This window comes from Epinephelus lanceolatus, chromosome 3 (genome assembly GCF_041903045.1).
Source record: "Epinephelus lanceolatus isolate andai-2023 chromosome 3, ASM4190304v1, whole genome shotgun sequence".
Classification (NCBI taxonomy): Eukaryota; Metazoa; Chordata; class Actinopteri; order Perciformes; family Serranidae; genus Epinephelus; species Epinephelus lanceolatus.
In genome coordinates, this window is record NC_135736.1 from 27,351,307 (window position 1) to 27,370,811 (window position 19,505).

The window sequence follows — 19,505 nt, forward strand, 5'->3', positions numbered from 1 at the left end:
CTTCTTACAAGCCAAAAACAATGGATGCAAAAGACAAATAACATGCGGAACATATTTTGTGTTGTTTGAGCAGATGGTCTTGGAGGTGCTGTGAGGGTCTGATGTTGGCTGACTCTGTCCTGCAGCCCCCTCAGGGCAGCAACTGTGAGTGGTCATTAACACGGGGAGCAGGCCATGCCAGGAGAGAGCGGAGTCTAGCGGTAGTTAACAGCCACTATCCAGTTAAATCCTCCTCCTCTGAGCTAAACAGGAACAACTACACAGCATTCCTGCTGGTTGCCAAGGCTGTAAAAGCAACACATCATGTAAAGACCTTTAGAAAAAAAGACATTGTTTTGCAAGCACAAAGAACAGAATGGAGAAAGGTGTATTTCTACTCCACTGCGCCTCATCGCTCACTTTTGCTGAATCTAAGGTTACGGCCAGGGCTGTCTGGCAGTTATCCATACACAGTGATTCATGGCACTTGTGTGTGTGCGCGCATGTGCGTGTGTGCACAGTGGAGCTGTGGACAGGTATGACAGGCTGACCTCCGCATGTTACCAGAGAGAGTGTGCGGCCCAGTGTTACCTGTCATAACACGGGCTGCCTGGAGCCCCGGAGCACCAGCCTGACCAGGCCACTGGGCAGCCAGAAATAATAGAGACTGGCAAGAGGGCAATGAGGGGTCACACGGAGGGAGAGGGGGAGAAGGAAGAGGGGGGGGGACAAGGACATATGACAGGAGGACTGGTGGAAAGATGAAGGCAGGAGAGTGAGAGGGAGAAGAAGAGAGGAAAGAGAAATGTACTGTAGTGAGGAGAGGTGTGAGGATAATGATGTGGGAGCAAGTGGGTCAATCAAGGAGCAAAGAGAGGAAGATAAAAGAGAGGTAAGGAAGGTGGCTGCTGTTCTCCCTGCATATTACCTCCTCGAGCCTCTGAAGAGAGCTAAAAATTATGCGTTAAGGCAGTGAGGGGAGAGGAGAGAAAATCTAACTTGTGCTTTCTGAGCTCTCTGTGTCTGTCCGACACCCTCAAACCAGAAAAATAAGCCTCGGTTTTAACAAGACAGACCACCGTGCATCACTTCCCATTTGTTTTGAAGCACAGTTTATCTTTGTGAGTATGATGTTGGATCGTTCTCGAGGTGCAGCCACTTGCCTGCAGAGATGGAACAGCTGAATTCACTTAGGCAGGCTTGGCCAGCAATTAAAGTGCTGGATTAAGAGTGATTGCATTTTGTGTCCTGAGGAGGCGCTGCCTGCCATCTTGAGAGGTCTCATTAACATGGCTGCCATGGGCTGTGCTGAGCACTGCCACAGGCAGTTAAAAAATAATGGAGACATTATCAACCTTAATGTCTTGTACCTGGAGTGGAGAAGATTTTATAATCACTATTGTGATGGGCCACGGGCTGCCAGTTGTGCGAAAGGGAAAGGTTGGATGAAGATAACCCTTTTTCTGACCAGACCCCTGTGTGTTTTTTTGATCAGCCACTACACGTGGGGAGTCTGAGCAGCTGGATTTCATTAATTGAGTGCTGGCAGCGTTCTGCTCTGGCGGCAGGGGTGAGTCACACTGGTGGGATTGGTCTCTCTCTCCCTGATATCATCTTCCAACCATAACTACAAATAATTATTCACTCAAATCCATTACCGGGGGTCAATCAAGTTCCCCAATCAGTTCTAAAGTCCAATTACTGGCGCCAAGGCTCTATTCGCGCCTTCCTGCAGATGAAGGCCTGGCCCACAGGCTGCACAGTAAATTACACATAGCAAACAGTGGAGTGTGCATGTGTGGGAGAGCGAGCCTCCTCAGGTGGGTAATAAAGCAGAGGTACATAGTGGTCTCCCTGGGGCATTCTGACCGAACCATCTAGCAGACTTCACCAGGTTAAATAGAATTAGCCCATGCAATGAGACGCACTTCGAATACCAACCACGTCTCATCACTCTACAGGCTAGAGAGCACGCAGCATGCACAGCACAGCCTGGTATTAACATCCATCTCAGCAGTTGATATAATAAGACATGTCGCCATAAGGGTCTTCTTATAAAGAGGCTGCACAGTGACCCATCAGAGCAGCATAATGAGTGGGGTGTTACATCTACAAGCACACACACACACACACACACACACACACACACACACACACACACACACACACACACACACACACACACACACATACACACACTCAGGGCTTCGCTGCAGCTCTCCAACCCCATTAGCGTGTGGCTCCTTGTATCGTTTTGCAGCCGTCTTGAAAGTGAGCCCTGAGCCTGGAGGAAATGCTTCTCACACACTCATCTGTCACTACAGAGAGACAGCAGTGCAGCCAGCCGAGTCGGAGCGGCCGGGTGAGCAACAAGGCAGGCAGCGTGTGTGGGTGCATGTGTGTGCGAGTGTGTGACAGGGGATGGATGGCTTGTATGTATGTACAAGATGTGTAGGAGGTGAGCAGGACGGGTGTTCAAAAAGAGGGGAGGGTGGGTGAGTGCGGCGGTATGTGCTTGTGTGTGAGGAGCAGAGCAAACATAGCAGGGATGGGGTGAGGCTTTGTGGATCAGCAGCCCATGACCGGTTGTCACACTACACACACAGCTCCCAAATCAGCCTGGTAGGAGGGCCAGTCTGACATTTCCCTCAGTGTCAGGCTTCCCTCACGCTCTGATCTGACCCGAAAACAACCAAACTGTAACGCTGACACAACCAACAAGAAGGAAAACATAGATGTCGATATGCTCGCTTTGTTTACTGACATTTGTAGCAGCACCGATTGTTCGGCGCTTGTTCCAGACTTTGAGGTTTTGAGGGGGAAAAGCCGAGTTTTGGGACTGCAATTACAACAGTATGAGGGCACCGTTTTGTTTTGTCCGGAGCCAGGAAAGCATTCTGACTTCAGACTGCTGACACAAAGAAAGGCTGTCAATGTAAGCCCCTCCATTAAACATGAAAAAACCTCATCAAAGAGCCAGTCTCTGTCCTCTGCTTACATTCGAGAGATCCAGCAAAATGCTAAACACATGTGGATGGGTCCTGTGTTTAGGCTAAAATGGCCGAACACGATCCGGCAGCATTTGAGTTAATCTTCCTTAGTGAAACCGCATGGTGTTGTTTACACTGGAGACGACTGTGTGTGTACGTATATGCATGTGTGTGTGTGTGTGGAGTGTGTCCAGAGCTGCAGAACTCACTGTTCCCTTTTGCAAAGCCAGAGCAGTTACAGTGTGTATGTGTTTGTGTCAGCATGATGGAGGAGAAGGGTGTTACTCAGACCTAATGAATCCATCTGCATTCAAGGGGCATTCTTCCTCTCGTACGCAGGCGGGAGCAAACGAGCAGCGACCTGGGAGCGCGTCCAGCGGTTGGGGGGCTCAGGCTCAGTATTTCCAAAGCAAACCAGCAAGGACAAGCATGGATTAGTACTGAATTCACTTCTTTTTGGCCTGAAATATAGGCTACTTTCAAAGTGAGGGGTGAGGTTGAAAGCTGTACAGTAACACGCTCAGCCCTCCTCTTCTGTACTGTACCAAGCATCACTCCCTTTTTCTTTTCAGTGAGGATTGAGAGTAGCCGAGGAGGGTTTGGCACCGAGGGTGAGGACTACAGTACAGCTTGTGCTCCAGGAGAGTGGCAGCTGCTGATGTCCTCACCTCTGAGTGACCTGGCACCCTAGGCAACCTCAATGAAGAATGGATGGAGGGCAGGAGGCGGGGGCATTATGGAGAGGAGGGTGGTTGGCACTCAGGGCCCAGTCATTAGGATAATGAATCCAGAGCTGAGTGGAATTTGGGAGACCTCTAGTGGCTGAAGAAAGTAGAAACTCACACCCACGGGGGTAGAGATACAGTACCATGAACACTATATAAAGTAGAAAATAAAATCCAATCATCAAGATTTTATAGTCTGTGTTAAATTAAAAAGTACAAAATCATCTGTAGTTGGTTCAGAATACAAAAATCAAATCACCCCACCTTTATAATTCCTCCTTGGCTTCGAGGTACTTTTAAAATAAGGTTGAAGATCCTATTGATCTCTCCGATTCGCAGCACTGTACTGAAAGTTCAAAAAGTTCAATATGGCAACTTGATCACTTCACTGAATTTTACTGTGCCAACACATTTCGGAAAAATATCTCTCTCCTCAGCCCTAAAATGTCACATTTTCCGAGCGCTGAACTATTAAGCTGTTGAAGGAAAAAAGCTGGATATGACTGACGTGCCAGAAAGTTTATATTTCGGACATATTGAGCCCATATGTACAGAAGAGCACTATTAGGCCAACAGTGTCTGAAACTAAAAACACCTGAGCATCGTTTTAAACTGGCTTTTAACCGACTGAAATTATTACATATATATATTTACTGAATTACATCATTTTTACTCAACTTATAAGATGCATTTTAATGTTTAAATGTACATTCATTGTATAGTATTTGTATTGTAATATTTAAATTTACTACATATATTGTTATTTTTATTATCATTATCACTGTCACTATTAACAGTTTCCTGATTATGTGCTTTACAACAGGTAATATTTTGTGGCTAGTGTACTTGCTTGCATTATGTTGTACTTCCTGTAATTTTGTGCATTCTCTGTATATAATGGCTTAATGGAAGAACACCAAAACACATAAAAAGAGAAGTTGCACTCATAACTCCTGAAAAAAATCTAAAAAATGCTAACATTTGTGTCCACACTAGAGCTGGAAGCAATTATTTCATCTTCACAAAATGAATCATTCATCATAATTTTGATAAACCATTTATCATACAAGTCATTTGTCATGCAAAAATTGCCAATCTTGGGTCCTCACATGAGGATCTTCTGCTTTTTTCTGTTTTATATCATTATAATATGAATATTTTTGGTTTCTGGACTGATTAAGTTGGACAAATATTGAGCAATTTGTAGCCATCTTTGGCTCCAGGAATTGTGAGATGTATTTTTCACATTTCTCCAAGCATTTTACAGACTAAATCAGTGATTCTGAACATACAGTCCAAGGGCCAAATCTGGCCCACGTTAGGGTTCTGGGTGGCCCGATGACCATTGTCTATTTCTTAATGAAAATAGGTTGATTCCTGCTGGGATTTATTTGTTCTTTGAATGTAAATATGTTGCCAGAGTGCATTAGAAACATAAAAAATAGCTTGTTTATATATTAGGACTGTAGAGTGATTAAACAAATTAATTAAATGCTCCGTGATTAATTAATCTAAATTAATTGGATCCATCAAATGTTGCTGCGACAGTATTTTTAAAAAATCATTTCAAATGAATTTTGGCAGATGTGTCGTAGTAAAGCTGCTGGATTTTGGATACAATTGTCCGCCTGTCCACTATCACCAAAACTGGTCTGCAGTCCACTGTAGTCAGTTTTGAAAGGGTCAGTCAGAGGTAGAATTACTCAGTTTGTATCTGACGCCTAGTCGAGTGTGGCTTGATGAGGCTGGCTGCTAGTGTGAGCATCAGAGGCTGTGCTAGCTCGGACCTCCGGGTTTGCTGCTAAATGCTTTGTGTTGAGGTGATATTTCAGGCTTGAAGTGCTCTGATGGTACGAAGATTCCTTACTGCAGAACAGTGCTCCTATCAACAGTTCCATCTGGATGTTTTTTAAATATAAACGTTCAATTTATGGAGCCAACGAAGCAAAGTAATGTTGTCTGCCTCCATCATATGACAATGCCACTGTGGCCTTCAATGACGCCCTGGGTCAAAGGGCACTACAGAACGCTATTAATCAGCATACATTTTTTTAAGGCGCTGTTTTCTTTGTGATTAATTAACCGAAATTAACACATTATTTTGACAGCCCTATCATATTTACAAAAAAGTGCAAGGGGAAGATCCCGGGACCCCCAGAGAGAGGTCCGGGCTAAGCCCCCAAATGTCCTCAAATCCTGGAAACACGTACACCTGACCTGTGCGGGGGTGCTGCAGCTGACTTTGTCTCTTGGCCAAGATGGGTGAAAAGGCGATTCCTTTAATAGATTCACTGATAAATATTATTTTTGTTCATTAACTGGCCTCCTGTCATTTTCAAAAGTGGTCCTCGGGCAAAGCAGGTTGAGTATCCGTGGACTAAATGATTAATAGATTAATTAAAACATAATAATTGACAGATTAATAGATAGTAAAAATAAGATTTAGTTGCAGCCCTCATTTGCACTGATATTCTAAGCAGGATATTATCACAGTGATTTGAAAATGCCCTTTATAGAGATAACAGAAGCATATACCAGTGACACCGGGAGTCTACTGCTTTACCCTGAATAAAGCAGCATGTCTGTTTAAATTAATAAAGTAGCTGCACTGGAGTTATGAGTGTGTGACTTCTCTTTGTCTTTAATTCTCTGGTGGCGTCCAGGAGTGCAGTGCATTATGAAAGTAATTCTGAAAATATTAAAGTGTGTTTTGCCTGAATTAGAAGCAGCTGACTCATTCAGGGGATATCTACTGCTGACATTTCTGGCTCCAGAGTGCAGGAAAAAAATATTTCATTACATCTTTGACAAATCTCAGGACTAATATTCGTGGAGGTAACATTAATCACTCCCCCTTTTTTCATATCATGAGCAAACACAAGGAGAGGGAAAAGCCTGGCCAACTGTACTGACAGATTTAATGTTATTCACTTAGCCAAGTAAGATTCACATCATTCTTATTCAACTCAGAAGCACAAATAGTGAGTAAGAAACATTTTGTAAGTCCAGTGGTTTCAAAGGGAGATTTGTGTCCATAGCGTTCAACAAGAGAAACAACTGGCCATTACAAATCCCATTTCTCTGAACCTGATCCTTTCGTTAACTGTTTGCTTTCTGAGTTATAAATAGTGTGTATTATGGATCACTGTATGATCAGGGTGGGCAGTGTAAGCATAAATAGCTTCATACTTCCACTACAGTACGTCATGTCAGTATTTATGGCAAGACCAACAAGTCCCAGCTTCGCCATTTAATAACCCTTTTTGTGAAAGTGATGGGTATTGTGCAAACTATTCTCCAGCTGTAACAACAGTTTTACAGTCCTCTGCTGAGTCTTTGTCCAGGAAGACAATCCCAGTATCTGCTTTAGAAAACCAGGCTGCTGGCAGCACAACATTTCATATCTCACAGCAATTTAAATGTTTCATTCTACCGTCCACTGTCCAAATGTGGATGTGTCCCGAAGCTGAAGGTGAGAAGTGACAACTGTCAGCACTCTCTTCCCACTCCTGATTTGGATTAAAGCATGCAGAAACTGGAAGTTTCAGTGGAGGGGTGACGTCTATCTTTAGGTATTTTAAATTTCAAATTAAGTATAAAAAGAGCAAGACTGCTTCTTTTTGTGCAAAACCACAGAGTCAAGGTCACATATTCTCACTCTGTCCTGGCTCTCCTTGGCACTGAGTGGCCCTGATCAGTCATACTTCTCCAAAAGTGCAGTCCCGCTGATTACTATGGTGATGATGATGATGATGATGAGAAGGCTTTGAGGAGCAGGTCAGCGGCCAGGCCTGGAGAGGTGGCTCCTGTGGTGACCCTCTCTTCAAGATGGGGTAGAGCCTCTCTGACACTGGGGTGATTCTGGAAATGGGCGAGGACGTTCTCCTGGATCAAACTCCACATCCAAACCTTCTGCTGAGCCCGTCGCCGGCCCTGCAGCTCACCGCTGGCTAACATGGTGTCCCGGTATGACTCCATCTTGGCCCAGACCTCTGGGATGCCCTCATTGGTGTGTGAGGAGGCGCGCACCACCTGAAGAAGGAGTTGGGTGCATGTGTGAATTTAAATCTGACCATTCAGCCTGTGGATGTCAAGGCACAGCAAACTGCCCTCCATACTTAACTTAGTATGAAAGTTTGAAACATTACATGGACTTCTGGCTCATGTTTATCACTCTGTACAAAACAGCATGTCCAACTTTGATCCACTTTGTCAAACTCATGGACATTATCTCCAGGAAAACAAAGGCCGCTGCCAGAGGCAACTGTATTGTCTCACTCAGATGTTGCACAACTGGACAATCAGCCCTTTTTGTGAGTGCAGAAAACCTCTGGAATAGTCTGTTAATGCACAGTACACATTTATTCTTGGAATTAAAGGAATACTTCACCAACATGACCAATAATGAATAAGGTCATTATTTATAAATAAATACATTTTTTGGATGAGAAAGAAAAATCAAATTTGCAATGAATTCTTAAGATATTGTGATTGATTTAAAATTTTGTGTTAAAATGTTAAAAATTTGCTATTTTTGTTGCGTTAATGTGGCTGTTGTGTGTTTAAGTGTGTATGATTGTAGGGAAGAATAGCCAGTGCTAATGCTGGTGCTGATGGTGATCTAATGGAAAAAGAAAGTAAATGGTATTTTGTCAAATCAAACTTAAACTATGGTTAAAATTGTCCAAATAGCCAAATGGTTGAGACATGAAATATAACTATGAAGTCCCTAGTTTGATTACAGATGAGAACCCTGGTTGCATGTCATATCCTCTCCTCATATCCTCTCCTTTCTGCCCTTGTTTCCTGTCTACTGTAACTGCAATTTGACCAATAAAAGGCAAAAATGCCTAAAAATCTTTAACATTTAATTTTGACTTGTTGTTAATTTTGATGGTAAAGTTTGTTTAACAGTGTTAGGACAAGATGGTGCGACGAATCTCCTTTTATTTCTGATTGTGACTTTATAATGTATAGTGTTTTTTTTTCGGTCAGTTTTAATTCAACTCTAAATTTTTACAGTCTACAATTTAATGTTTGTTTAAGATAGGTTAGGTTAGGAAAACGTGTTATGATTAATCTCATTTTATTTCTAACTGTGACTTCACTTTGTATAATGTTTTTGTTTTGTTTGTCAGTTTTTATTTATGTTGGGCCTATGAGTGCAGCCGATACATTTAAATTTTTATTTTCAAAATGTCAGTGTTGATTAATGTGCATTGTTTATAAACAAGTATACAATAAAAAGCAGTCCTGGATATGTCAAAGCAACTATTGACAGAAATGCTGTTCTTTCTCCACTGCAAAGCAAAACAGTGTTGGTTTCTTTTTACAAAGTCATTATTTAAAGGTGCATTAATTTTTGGTAATAAAAAGGCTTTTTGCATATAGTTAACTGCAGATTAGGTTGTGAAGTTGCTGCTTTTTTCCTATTATAAGTAAAATATATTTTCGCGATGCTCCTCTAATCTGTAAGAAGCCGTCATATCTGCCACTTTACACACAGCGCCAGTATTTGTCTCCTCTTAACACCTTGTTCACACGACGACCCAAAGATAAATGTCACTTATGTGTTTAGTTCAAATGACTGCATGTCTCTTTTCAGAGCTTGCTGCAGATTCAAGAGCACATGATGAAATTCAGGGTAACGTCCATATTCAACACAGACACAGAAAGGGCGTGTGCCCATAGAGGTGCTTATACAAAAGAATAACCTTCTGTGTTTTATCACATCATTACACACCTGTGTGAATGAAAAAGGGAAAAGGTGGTTTATAGGAGGAGAGAAGACCTCAGAGCTGATGTCAAACAAACCCCACAGATCTCCAGACGGCTAAAGTGTAATGAAATTACATGTATCATTTGGAGATAATTTGACATCAGCTGGTAATCGACAAAGTTGAATGTGACAGCCTGATAAATATTAGAGGCCTGTGATCAACGGCCAATTATGAATCTTCTAATTACATCATTAACTTAATCATTTTACAAGGACTTGATTGAGTCGGATGCAAAAACAGGAAATCAAACTTTGAGAGACTAAATGTACGTCAGGCTCGCTAATTATCTTATTTAAAGGTCCCCGACTGATGTTTACCAGGTTTGGTTTTATTTGTCCAACATTTAACATTTAACATACCATATCTGTCTCTGAAATTTCTGCTTCCCCCCAGTACAATGGAAGTGAATGAAGTTGTGTTTGCTTTTTTTATTTTAGTTTTCTTGCTTTCTTTTTTTGACTTGTTAAATATTTTCTATATTTTTGTATAAGAAATTCTATTTTTACTTTTATACTTCTGTCACCATCTGTTTAACATTGACAACCCTAATAAAAAGAAACAAATGTTACTGTTTCTCTTGGTAATCCATAAACCTCACTGTGAACAGTTTTCACTCGAACTATTTTCTCCTGATAATGTACCTTTTATGGGAACTGTTTGGAGGATTAAGTGAGAAACTACATTTTTTTGTAAAGTTGGTAAACTGACCCTATAAAGGCTAGTACAGTAATTTAGTATTGCACTTCCTCAACATTGAAGGACCTGCATGAGACAAATCAAGCTCTAAAATCACTTAATCACTTAAACCCCTAATTTAATGCCTTTTGAACACTGCAACGGCTCTTGGTTCAAAATACGATGATCTACATACTCAAACTGAGATTAGATGTAACCAGAGTAAGTAAGCAGATTTATACAGCAGCATACAGTTTATTTATACAGCACTTTGCAAAACCAGGGTTACAAAGTGCTCTAGCACCTAGTTACAAGACAATTAATACATGACTTTAATTAATATTTAAAGATAAGTAAAAAATAAATTAGGGCGAGTGATGAGTTCTCGGTAAAATTCTCCGACTTGACAAAGTAAATGATAAATGTGTTTAACATGTAATATTGGTGGAGTAACCCTTTAAAACCAAGACATTAAAAGAGACTGCTACTGAGAGGTGATTGGAAATTTACACTTCCAATTTGTTGAGTTTGTCCTATTGTTTGCAGAGCTGACTGAACTACTTTGTGATTAATTCATCTTTTATGTCTACTTTTAAGCAAAAAAATCAAAATATTCTGTGATTCTTCAACTTGAGGATTTTTTGCTTTTCATGTTTTATATCGTTGTCATTTGTTTTTTAGATATTTGACTGTCGGTCGGACAACAAGGCATTTGAAGATGGATCCCTGGGCTATTGAAACTTTTGGGTTTTATGTTGTTTTATTGTACTTATTTTAACATTTTTCTAATACAGGGTATCTACAGGTATCAGAGAGTTATATTTAATGCTTTTTAAGACCCATTCCAGACACCTATAAACCGAATTTCTGACTTTATTTTTTTTTTGGACAAATCATGTTTTCCTTATTTAAGCATCGTAGCTAAGCATTGCAGGCAAGTGGTGTACATGTGGTCTTGTGCAGAAGTAGGTGTTAAGTAGGAATATGATTATAAGAGTGAGTTAACTCAATCTACATTTTGCCAACAGGTAAGTACAAATATGAAGTAAAATGTCAGTATTAGTAGTTTTTTTTTTTTAAGATTTGTAACATTAGAATTGTGGACTTTTACATAGAGAGGCTTCAGCTATTTTCAAAAAAAGAAATTAAAAATGGATAAATCAAATTAGATAAAATGTTTGTCGTACTTAAGACCTCACAAATTCATTTAAAACTATTTAATGACTTTTAAGGCCTTATTGTTGTAACACTGAATTTAAGACTTTTTTAAAAGACTTTTTAAGAACCTGTAGACACCCTGTGGTATTTCATATAACACACAATTCATCAGTTGAGAAAAGATTGTTAGTTACAGCCCCAGTTGTTAGTAAAAGCAGTATATGATTAAGCCTAAAAGCTTTTAACACATATGATCAAGAACCCATAAATCAAAGTCATGGCATGCCATTCATGCAAGAGGAGCAATACAAGGCAGACTGATGAAGATGAGACAGTGAAAGCTGAATCATGGATGGTGCGACTGTCGGCCCAGCAGACAGACACAAAGAAGGCAAGACGGCAAAAGTAAAGATAAATACAGACAGAAGACTACGAAGAGCAGACTATCAGCTTTTATGTCAAGCGCGCAGGCTTCTAATCAGCGAAATGCATGACACAGCAGCCGAGTATTCAGAGCAGCAGGAGTAGGGGGTGGGGGTGGGGGTGGGGGTGAGGAGAGGGGTGGGAGGTGGGGGTGTTTCCTGGCAGCCTGCCCAGTGGGCAGATGCTGCATTGGGCTGGGAAAACAAAGGGACAAGGCCAGGCAGGCGGGTGAGCTGGGACATGCGGGGAGGGGTGAGACACTGCAGCACTGAAACCATGATGTCATGACATCATCATCATCACCACCACCATCATCATCATCATCATCATCATCATAATCCTCCCTCCTCTTCCTGGGTCAGCTGACCCCTCAGTGGGACGGCTTGTTGGGTCCACAGAGCAGTGATACTTCTGCAGTGGCTGCCCAGTAGGTCAAATGTTGAACACTTGTCAATTATCCTTTTTGTGTTTTTTTTGTCAATGCCTAATCATTGTGTTGTTGGCTCCCTCCCTCATTACACTGCCCACACACACACACACACCTTAGGGTTCCAGGACTTGGACTGTCTCCTGAGCAGCTTGAGTGCGCTGGTGTACTCAGTCTGGATCCTCCTGGCTGGCACCACCAGGTCTCCATCCGACTTCGTCACCACCACCAAGTCGGCCCTCTCGATGATGCCCCTCTTGATACCCTGGACAGAGATTTTGGCATTAAACGAGGAGGGTCATTAACTTCTCAAAACACTGTAAATAAATCTGATGTCTAGACACCTAATCTGCTGAGGGATCTGCGTACAGAGTGATGGATGGATAGAGCCGCGGTCAGCTGCCACTTTACTTATTTGTTATTCTGATATTGTTGCTTTCTATCCATCCCTCACTGCTGTCAGCCAAAGCAAGGGAAGCACTTGTGATCATTTGTAAGGGTTATTCTTAAAAGTAACATTCACCTGTTGAAATTCGGGTCTTTGTATACAGCAGGTGACTCGGGGTCACAGTAGATGTACAAAGTAACTGCAGCTGGCTTTAACTGATTAAGATGTGACAATTAAATTATTTAGCTCTACTTGAGTGATGTAATATGTCATATAACAATAAAAATTGAATGTGTATATATCACATAGTTTTGCAGAACTCCTGCAATTTATAGTTTAAACAAGTTCAACTGTACTGTTGGGATTACTCTACTTTCAAGATGAATAACATATGTTTACTGTTTATATTTTAGTTTGATTAATTTCCATGTTTCTATGACAATGTGTTTCATTTTAGATATAATTACATTAATTAATATAAATGCCACTCGAGCTGTTCCACAACAATCACCATAATTTTAATGCAAATGAGCCTGGCTATGTAAGTCATTAATCTAGCTAATAAATAAAATAATTAGCATAAAATGTTCCTCAACACACTCATCTTTACATACAAATGTGGACACAGAAGTGAGTTTCTCCTTGATAATGTAAATCTGTAAGTGCACTTATGCAAGTTATGATTCAAAACGTTAGAATTATATCATCTGTTTTCTGTGTTCGTGTTGAATAATGAGGCTGACGCTCTCTCAACACACCTCAGAAAATAAAACATTTGGAGCTGGAGTCTGCATATCTGTTCAGCCAATCATGAGCAGTGCCACTGGTCTTGAGCACACAGATTGGCACATAGCTGTCAACCCTCCCCTTCCCTTTTATAACATCGAATAACTAATTAAAACCAAAGTTATCAGAAAAATGAACACTTGAACAAACATCAGTGTTAAAAGAGCCACCTAAAATGGCAGAACCCATCTTTGGAAAAAGTTCATTTGAAGTGTACTTTGACTTTTTAGTTTGGCAACAGTCCCAACTGCTGCTATGGAAGGGGCGGAATTTAGGATCTACACTGCAGCCAGCCACCAGAGGGTGATCAAGATGTTTTGGCTTCACTTTGGGGCGCTGTCATGTTGTCATTCGCCATAAAAACTATAAACTAAGACTTTTAACTCAAAAGTTGTGGGTGGAAAAAGTAAACAAGTTTGTGTAAAAACAACAGCAGTAAAGCAGTAATGACTAATGTTTGGTTAACTGGTTAAAGGTTATGAGAACCAACGTCATAACCTGCCACATTAGATGCAAGCGTTCGTCAACCTGGCACATCTCACACAGTGGAAACACCCAATAGCTATCATGATTACAGTGATCCACTGCTTGTATGGATCAAAAAGCTTGACACAGAAACATTCCTCTACAGATGTTGCTGAAATAATTTGCTTACAGTAATCAAGTAGTCTGCTTACAGTGTTTATTTTGGGTCTTTGCATACACAACGACATTGGAAAAACAATTTAAAACTATGGTAATTCTATTTTTTTTCTAACTGTGCTCTCATTATACTTTGCCTCGCAGTAACCCGTCTGCTTCCAGCTGGCTACCTGAGGCTGGTGCTGTGTGCACGTTGAAATCATAATGGGAAAAAGAAAGTCATTCCTTCTCATTGAAAAACAGCATCCTTGAAGCTTATAGCTGCTAGTGATGGAGACAGAAAACAAATGTGCGCAAGGAAAGCACCTGTGGTTAAAGCCGCCCTCGTCATGTGGACTGACAATGCCCCGTCATACAATGCCCCAGTAATGAGGCAGCTGTACTGTATTTTGAAACAGTCAATAAAACTCAATAGATGAAGAAGATGTACATTCAATACCTTATATTAATGTATTAAATATACAGATCTCAATAATATGGTACTCAGCAATAAGAAAAAAATTACATAAAAAAAGAAAGAAAAGATTTTTGGTCATAATAATCATCCACTTACAGTGATTAATTTGACCCAGACAGATGTGATCACTTTAAAAAGTTTCCACTGTATTGTCTTCCTTCCTGCTCATAACAGCTTGAAACATCTGACACTGGTGAGCTTTTTCTTGTGGCGCATGTTTTTCACTGACCTGGAGTTCATCGCCCCCTGCTGGCGGAATCAGCAGCACAAACATGTCAACCATGTCAGCCACTGCAAACTCTGACTGGCCCACGCCTGGAACCAAAACGACAGATTAATGACCGATGAATTTAATGCTCTCTCCTGCAGTTACAATACAAGTTCATTTGAATTTACAGTGTTGTGTTTGAACAAGAGACAAATAAAAGCAATTCACTGTGTAAAAAAAAATGTCTTGGACAGGACTTGTTCAGAAGTTCAATAACACTTTTGAACAATCATGAGCTTTCACCAAATTTCATTAATCACACAGAATAAATACTAGTCTCTAAGATGCAACAGAAGCGGGTATCAAACCTCTACACGTAACAATGACCAAACTGTGTCTGTAGCACTAAGAATCAAAAACAGAGTACTGAAGGTTACAGCGACTCATTGCTGAGATTAATACTCTCAAATTCTTATTTTTCCTGATTTCAAAACTTTAATTTGACAAAGTTCTGAATATGTGAGGTTTGGCTTTTTTTTGTTAACCACAAAAAAAGTAAGTGTGTCAATCTGACACTAGCACTGAAACATTCTGTATCAATATATAAATTCAAATATTGTACAGGATCATATTTATCGATTGGTGGCATGTGTGAAACACTATTTCGTTTTTATGTGGAGCATAAAAATGACAAATGAAATCTGAAATGTTTTATCAATACGCTGACCTACTGATAAACATTAAGACAATGTGTGGAGGGATAAGGAAGAAAAAGTTTACATGAAGAAAATATTCAATTTTTGGTTTTTAAGAAGGTGAATATTACAGCAGGAAAAATCAGTTAACAGGGTGAAACCATGATTGCTTCAAAGAAATGTGTCTTATGTGGATAAGAGAAGATAGAGAAATTCATTTTGAGATACACCTGGAATCACCGTGTCCTACCTACGGTCTCTACAAGGACGATGTCATATCCCGCCCCCTCGCAGAGAACAATGGCCTCATTAGTCGTTCTGGTGACTCCACCAAGTGTTCCTGAGGCCGGAGATGGTCTGATAAAAGCACTCATGTCCCTGGACAGTTCAGTCATACGAGTCTTATCACCCATCAGAGACCCTGCAATAAGAGGGATGAGTCAGTCTATAGCATAAATTTAACATTTAATAGTGTAACGGTGCTGCTGTTGATTCTACAATTATAGCTGTAGCCTAATAAATACAACAAAATACACACACATCACAATACAATTTCCCACATAAATCTTTTGTGCATTGTAAAGCACCCAATAACAGCTTTTCCTCAGTATCCTACGATGATCTGTATTTACCTCCTGTCGTGCAGGACGACGGGTCGACAGCCAGCACTGAAACTTTATGTCCACGTCCTGTCAGCATCTTCCCCACCACCTCAATGAAGGATGACTTTCCTGCTCCTGGAGGACCCGACAGACCTGAGAAAGCAACAAAGTAATTGATTCAGTGACAAATGGCACTATGAACTCATTGTTCTGACTTTGTATAACTTTATACCAGACTTAAATACAAGATAAGCAGCATAAATCTCACCCCTACAGATTTGCAACTAACACTGGTGACTAAGCCGATGTGGCAGCTCTTGTAAAAATCACTGTTATCTGTCATCGGTATAATGTGTCAAATTCATGTGTGGTGCACTGTTTTCACTGACTGCATGTAATGTTTTGAACACAGACAAGGAGAATGACTTAAACAGCAACAACACCAGTATCAGTCAAAAGTTTGGACTCACTTTCCCATTTACTTGGTACTGTACATAAAAAGTATGCCTGCAAAGGTTGGTGGAATATTCAATCGACAAGTTTAAAGTCTGTTGCACACTTTGTAGAAAAATCCTTAAAAATCATTGGATTTTAGATCAGTTCTTCTGTATTAGTCAAGAAACTAGGGCACATTGTTTTGTTTCCAACTGTAATGGCAAAGCATTTTCAATTTGCTTCAGAGGTTGAAATAATTTAACTTACGGCATACAACAGATCTATAGTATTGTTAAATTATCCCTGTGATTCCTTAGTTTCTGTGTTGAGGAACATGTGGAACACTGTATTTTGATAAGAAAACTTTGAAATGGGAATTTGCAGTCAGGACAAAATTATTCACAGCCGGCAACTCTTCCCACCTCCCACCAGCCTACATTGCTGTGGCCCTGTCCTGTAGAGGGGCCCTGTGTCAAAACCTGTTCTGAAGAAGTTAATCATTTTATAGTTTATATTGTTCTCACAGGTGTAAATTCCCAATTAAAGTTGTGTTTAAGCAAATGACCACAAACTAACACACAGTGAGCCTAAGGCAGGTATGTCCAAAGTCTGGTCAAGGGGGCAATCGTGACCTGCAGCTAGTTGTTCAAAATATACTATATTTGGCCCACCATGCAATATTTACTAGTCATGCAAGTTCACTTTATAGTTACACAACAGCAGACATTTCCAGCAAGGTCGCAGACATGGCCACAGCAAAAAAAGCTTGAAGTTGAGAGCAAGGGCTGCCACTTTCAGGAGTGGTGGAAAGTTGAATATTTTTCCAGTGAAAAAAGAAACAGTTGCATTTTGCTCATTGACGCATTACCCATATGATGTGAGAAGCAGTTAGCCCCCCCAGGTATTTTCACATTATCTAAGCTGGCCCCCATTAAAAAAAAGTTTGGACACCCCTCGCTTTGTATAGTGTGTGTTACTTTACTTGCTGGTAACTTGAAAGAGACATGGTCCATATATGTACACTCAGTCACAACTCAATTAGGTACATCTTTCAAAGAGGTATATGTTGAACTGGACTGCATTTTACTGAAAGGTGTTTCTGATATTTAGCCAACCCCATTTTACAAACACGACAGGGGCAGAAGATTAGAAACACATTTCAGGACAATGCAGTCCAATGCAGCACCACCAAATACTGCAACCACAATTTTAAACATATAGCCTAGTTGGATTAACACCTTTCTGATAGTGCCAACAGAAACTGAACTGTACAATCTTTCTAAATATAGAATTTCTAGCAGATCTGTTGCATTTGATTGTACAGAGGTATTTACTACAGTCGGCAGGGTGTGTACAGTATAGTGCAGCTCCCATGTTGTCTACATGCCCAGCTGAATACAAACACCTTTAGCCACTCAAACCCAAACCACACACCTACTCTGAAGGCCACCGGCTTCCCCCCATTTCGACTCTCCTGCTCCCTCCTGTAGGCCAGCACCCTCTGCAGCAGCACCTGGGCCAGTTCTTTCTTCCTGGGGTGCTGGGTCTCCACCAAAGTGATGGACTCAGCCAGGGAGGCCCGCTGTCCTCCGATCAGCCCCTCATACAGTTTATCCAACAGTCTCTGCTCAGGCCCACTCAGGTCCTGGATGTGCTGCTTGATGGCTGTGCTCACACCCCTCCTCGGCTGGCAGCTGTGACCTGGTAAGGTGCTCTGATAACAGTTGTGGGGACCAGTGACCCTTTGGTGGAGGCAGCATGTCCTGGTGACTGACGGGGCAGTCGATGAGGAGGGGAGGGAGGAGATGTGGCGGAGGAGGAGGGAGAAGCCAAGCCGTCGCATTTTATGGTAAATGTGGGGCATCTAGGAGAAGTAATACAGTGAAAAACAATGAGTCAGAGATGATTTTTAAAACTAATTAACTCTTGCTATAATGTTTTACAATTAAAATATCATGTCCCATGAATTTTGCGGTAGTTATCTCACATTCCAACATGTATTATTAGCTGTGACATGGCTAACTAACTTCCACACAGCAACCTAACAGCAGCTGTTTTAACGGTTATCTTCCACCGGACGTTAAGCTAACGTTACTTTAACGCTACGTTTGCCCGTCCTGTGAGTGTAAAAGCAACTGTCACAAATATAATAAAACACTTCATAGAAATTGTTTAAAACAAGAATACACGCTGACCTCGTACCAGTTGCATGGAGGTGTTACGGGTGCCACAGATTACATATCAACGGCTGTTTCATTCATCCTCTTCCTGTTTCCGGTGACGTACGGCGCCGCCCCTGACAAAGGCTTCCGTCGATTTGTTTATAAAATTCATTAAAATTAATTATCTTTAAACTCTACAAATAAATACGTCTACAAAATTATCTAAAACGATATTTTTTAAAAATATGTTAAACGTTAAGGAAAAGTGTTAAATAAAAATTAAACTCTGATGATGACAGTAGCTAACTTTAGCCAGCAGGTGGCAGCAGATTTTAACTTTCACATCTTAACCCACAGCTGGTTCTTCTCCCCTAAAATCATCAAACTTGACAGCATGCAGCAATATGTTATGTTATGACTCCCAGATGGTTAATTGTAGCTTGTTTGTAGGTATTACTGCCAATGCACTTATGCATTTATAACTATGCACCACCTTCGACAAAGAGGGACTTTGAGTCACCATGGGCTGCAGAAATTTTTTTGTACAATTTCTCTTGACAGAAATTATAAAAGAAAATAGGTTGCATTTATCTTGCTTTTTGAATTCCTAATCACTAACACTTGTTTATCCTAATCCTCTCTTTGGTAAAAACACTAAATCATGCAAAGTTTTAAGAGAGGACTGACAGAGGGTACTCCAAATAGTTTGATTATAAAGGATAAAAAATGTTGAGCTCTTTTCCTTGTTATGTAAGTGACAAAAAACTGGGCAAACATTTAGAAAAGTAGTGAGAATTGGAATGTCTATGCCCAAAACGAATAAAACAAGAAAATACAGAAAATGCTTAAAAGCTACAACTTTTTAGAGCATATATTTTACATTAAAAAACCCATTAGCCTTGCATGTTCTATTTGGACTTTACTGTAAAACATATCTGTGTAATTAATTTATGTATTGTACACATATTGCTTC

At 40.6% G+C, this 19,505-nt stretch overlaps 1 protein-coding gene across 2 annotated transcripts; it reads right to left on the reverse strand.

The window, feature by feature from the left end:
- Positions 1-6,593: 6,593 nt before the first annotated feature.
- Positions 6,594-18,648, reverse strand: mmaa (metabolism of cobalamin associated A). 2 transcript variants are annotated; one of them, XM_033623375.2, is made up of 7 exons: positions 18,573-18,648; positions 17,805-18,234; positions 15,966-16,088; positions 15,584-15,754; positions 14,660-14,745; positions 12,273-12,422; positions 6,594-7,726 (listed from the first exon to the last, which is right to left on the reverse strand). In XM_033623375.2, exons 1-7 carry the CDS (start codon positions 18,579-18,581, stop codon positions 7,427-7,429), a joined length of 1,269 nt encoding a protein of 422 aa, XP_033479266.1. In that variant the 5' UTR covers positions 18,582-18,648; the 3' UTR covers positions 6,594-7,426. The 2 variants fall into 2 exon arrangements, with proteins under 2 accessions (XP_033479266.1, XP_033479267.1); XM_033623376.2 differs by having other exon boundaries at positions 18,566-18,647.
- Positions 18,649-19,505: the final 857 nt, after the last annotated feature.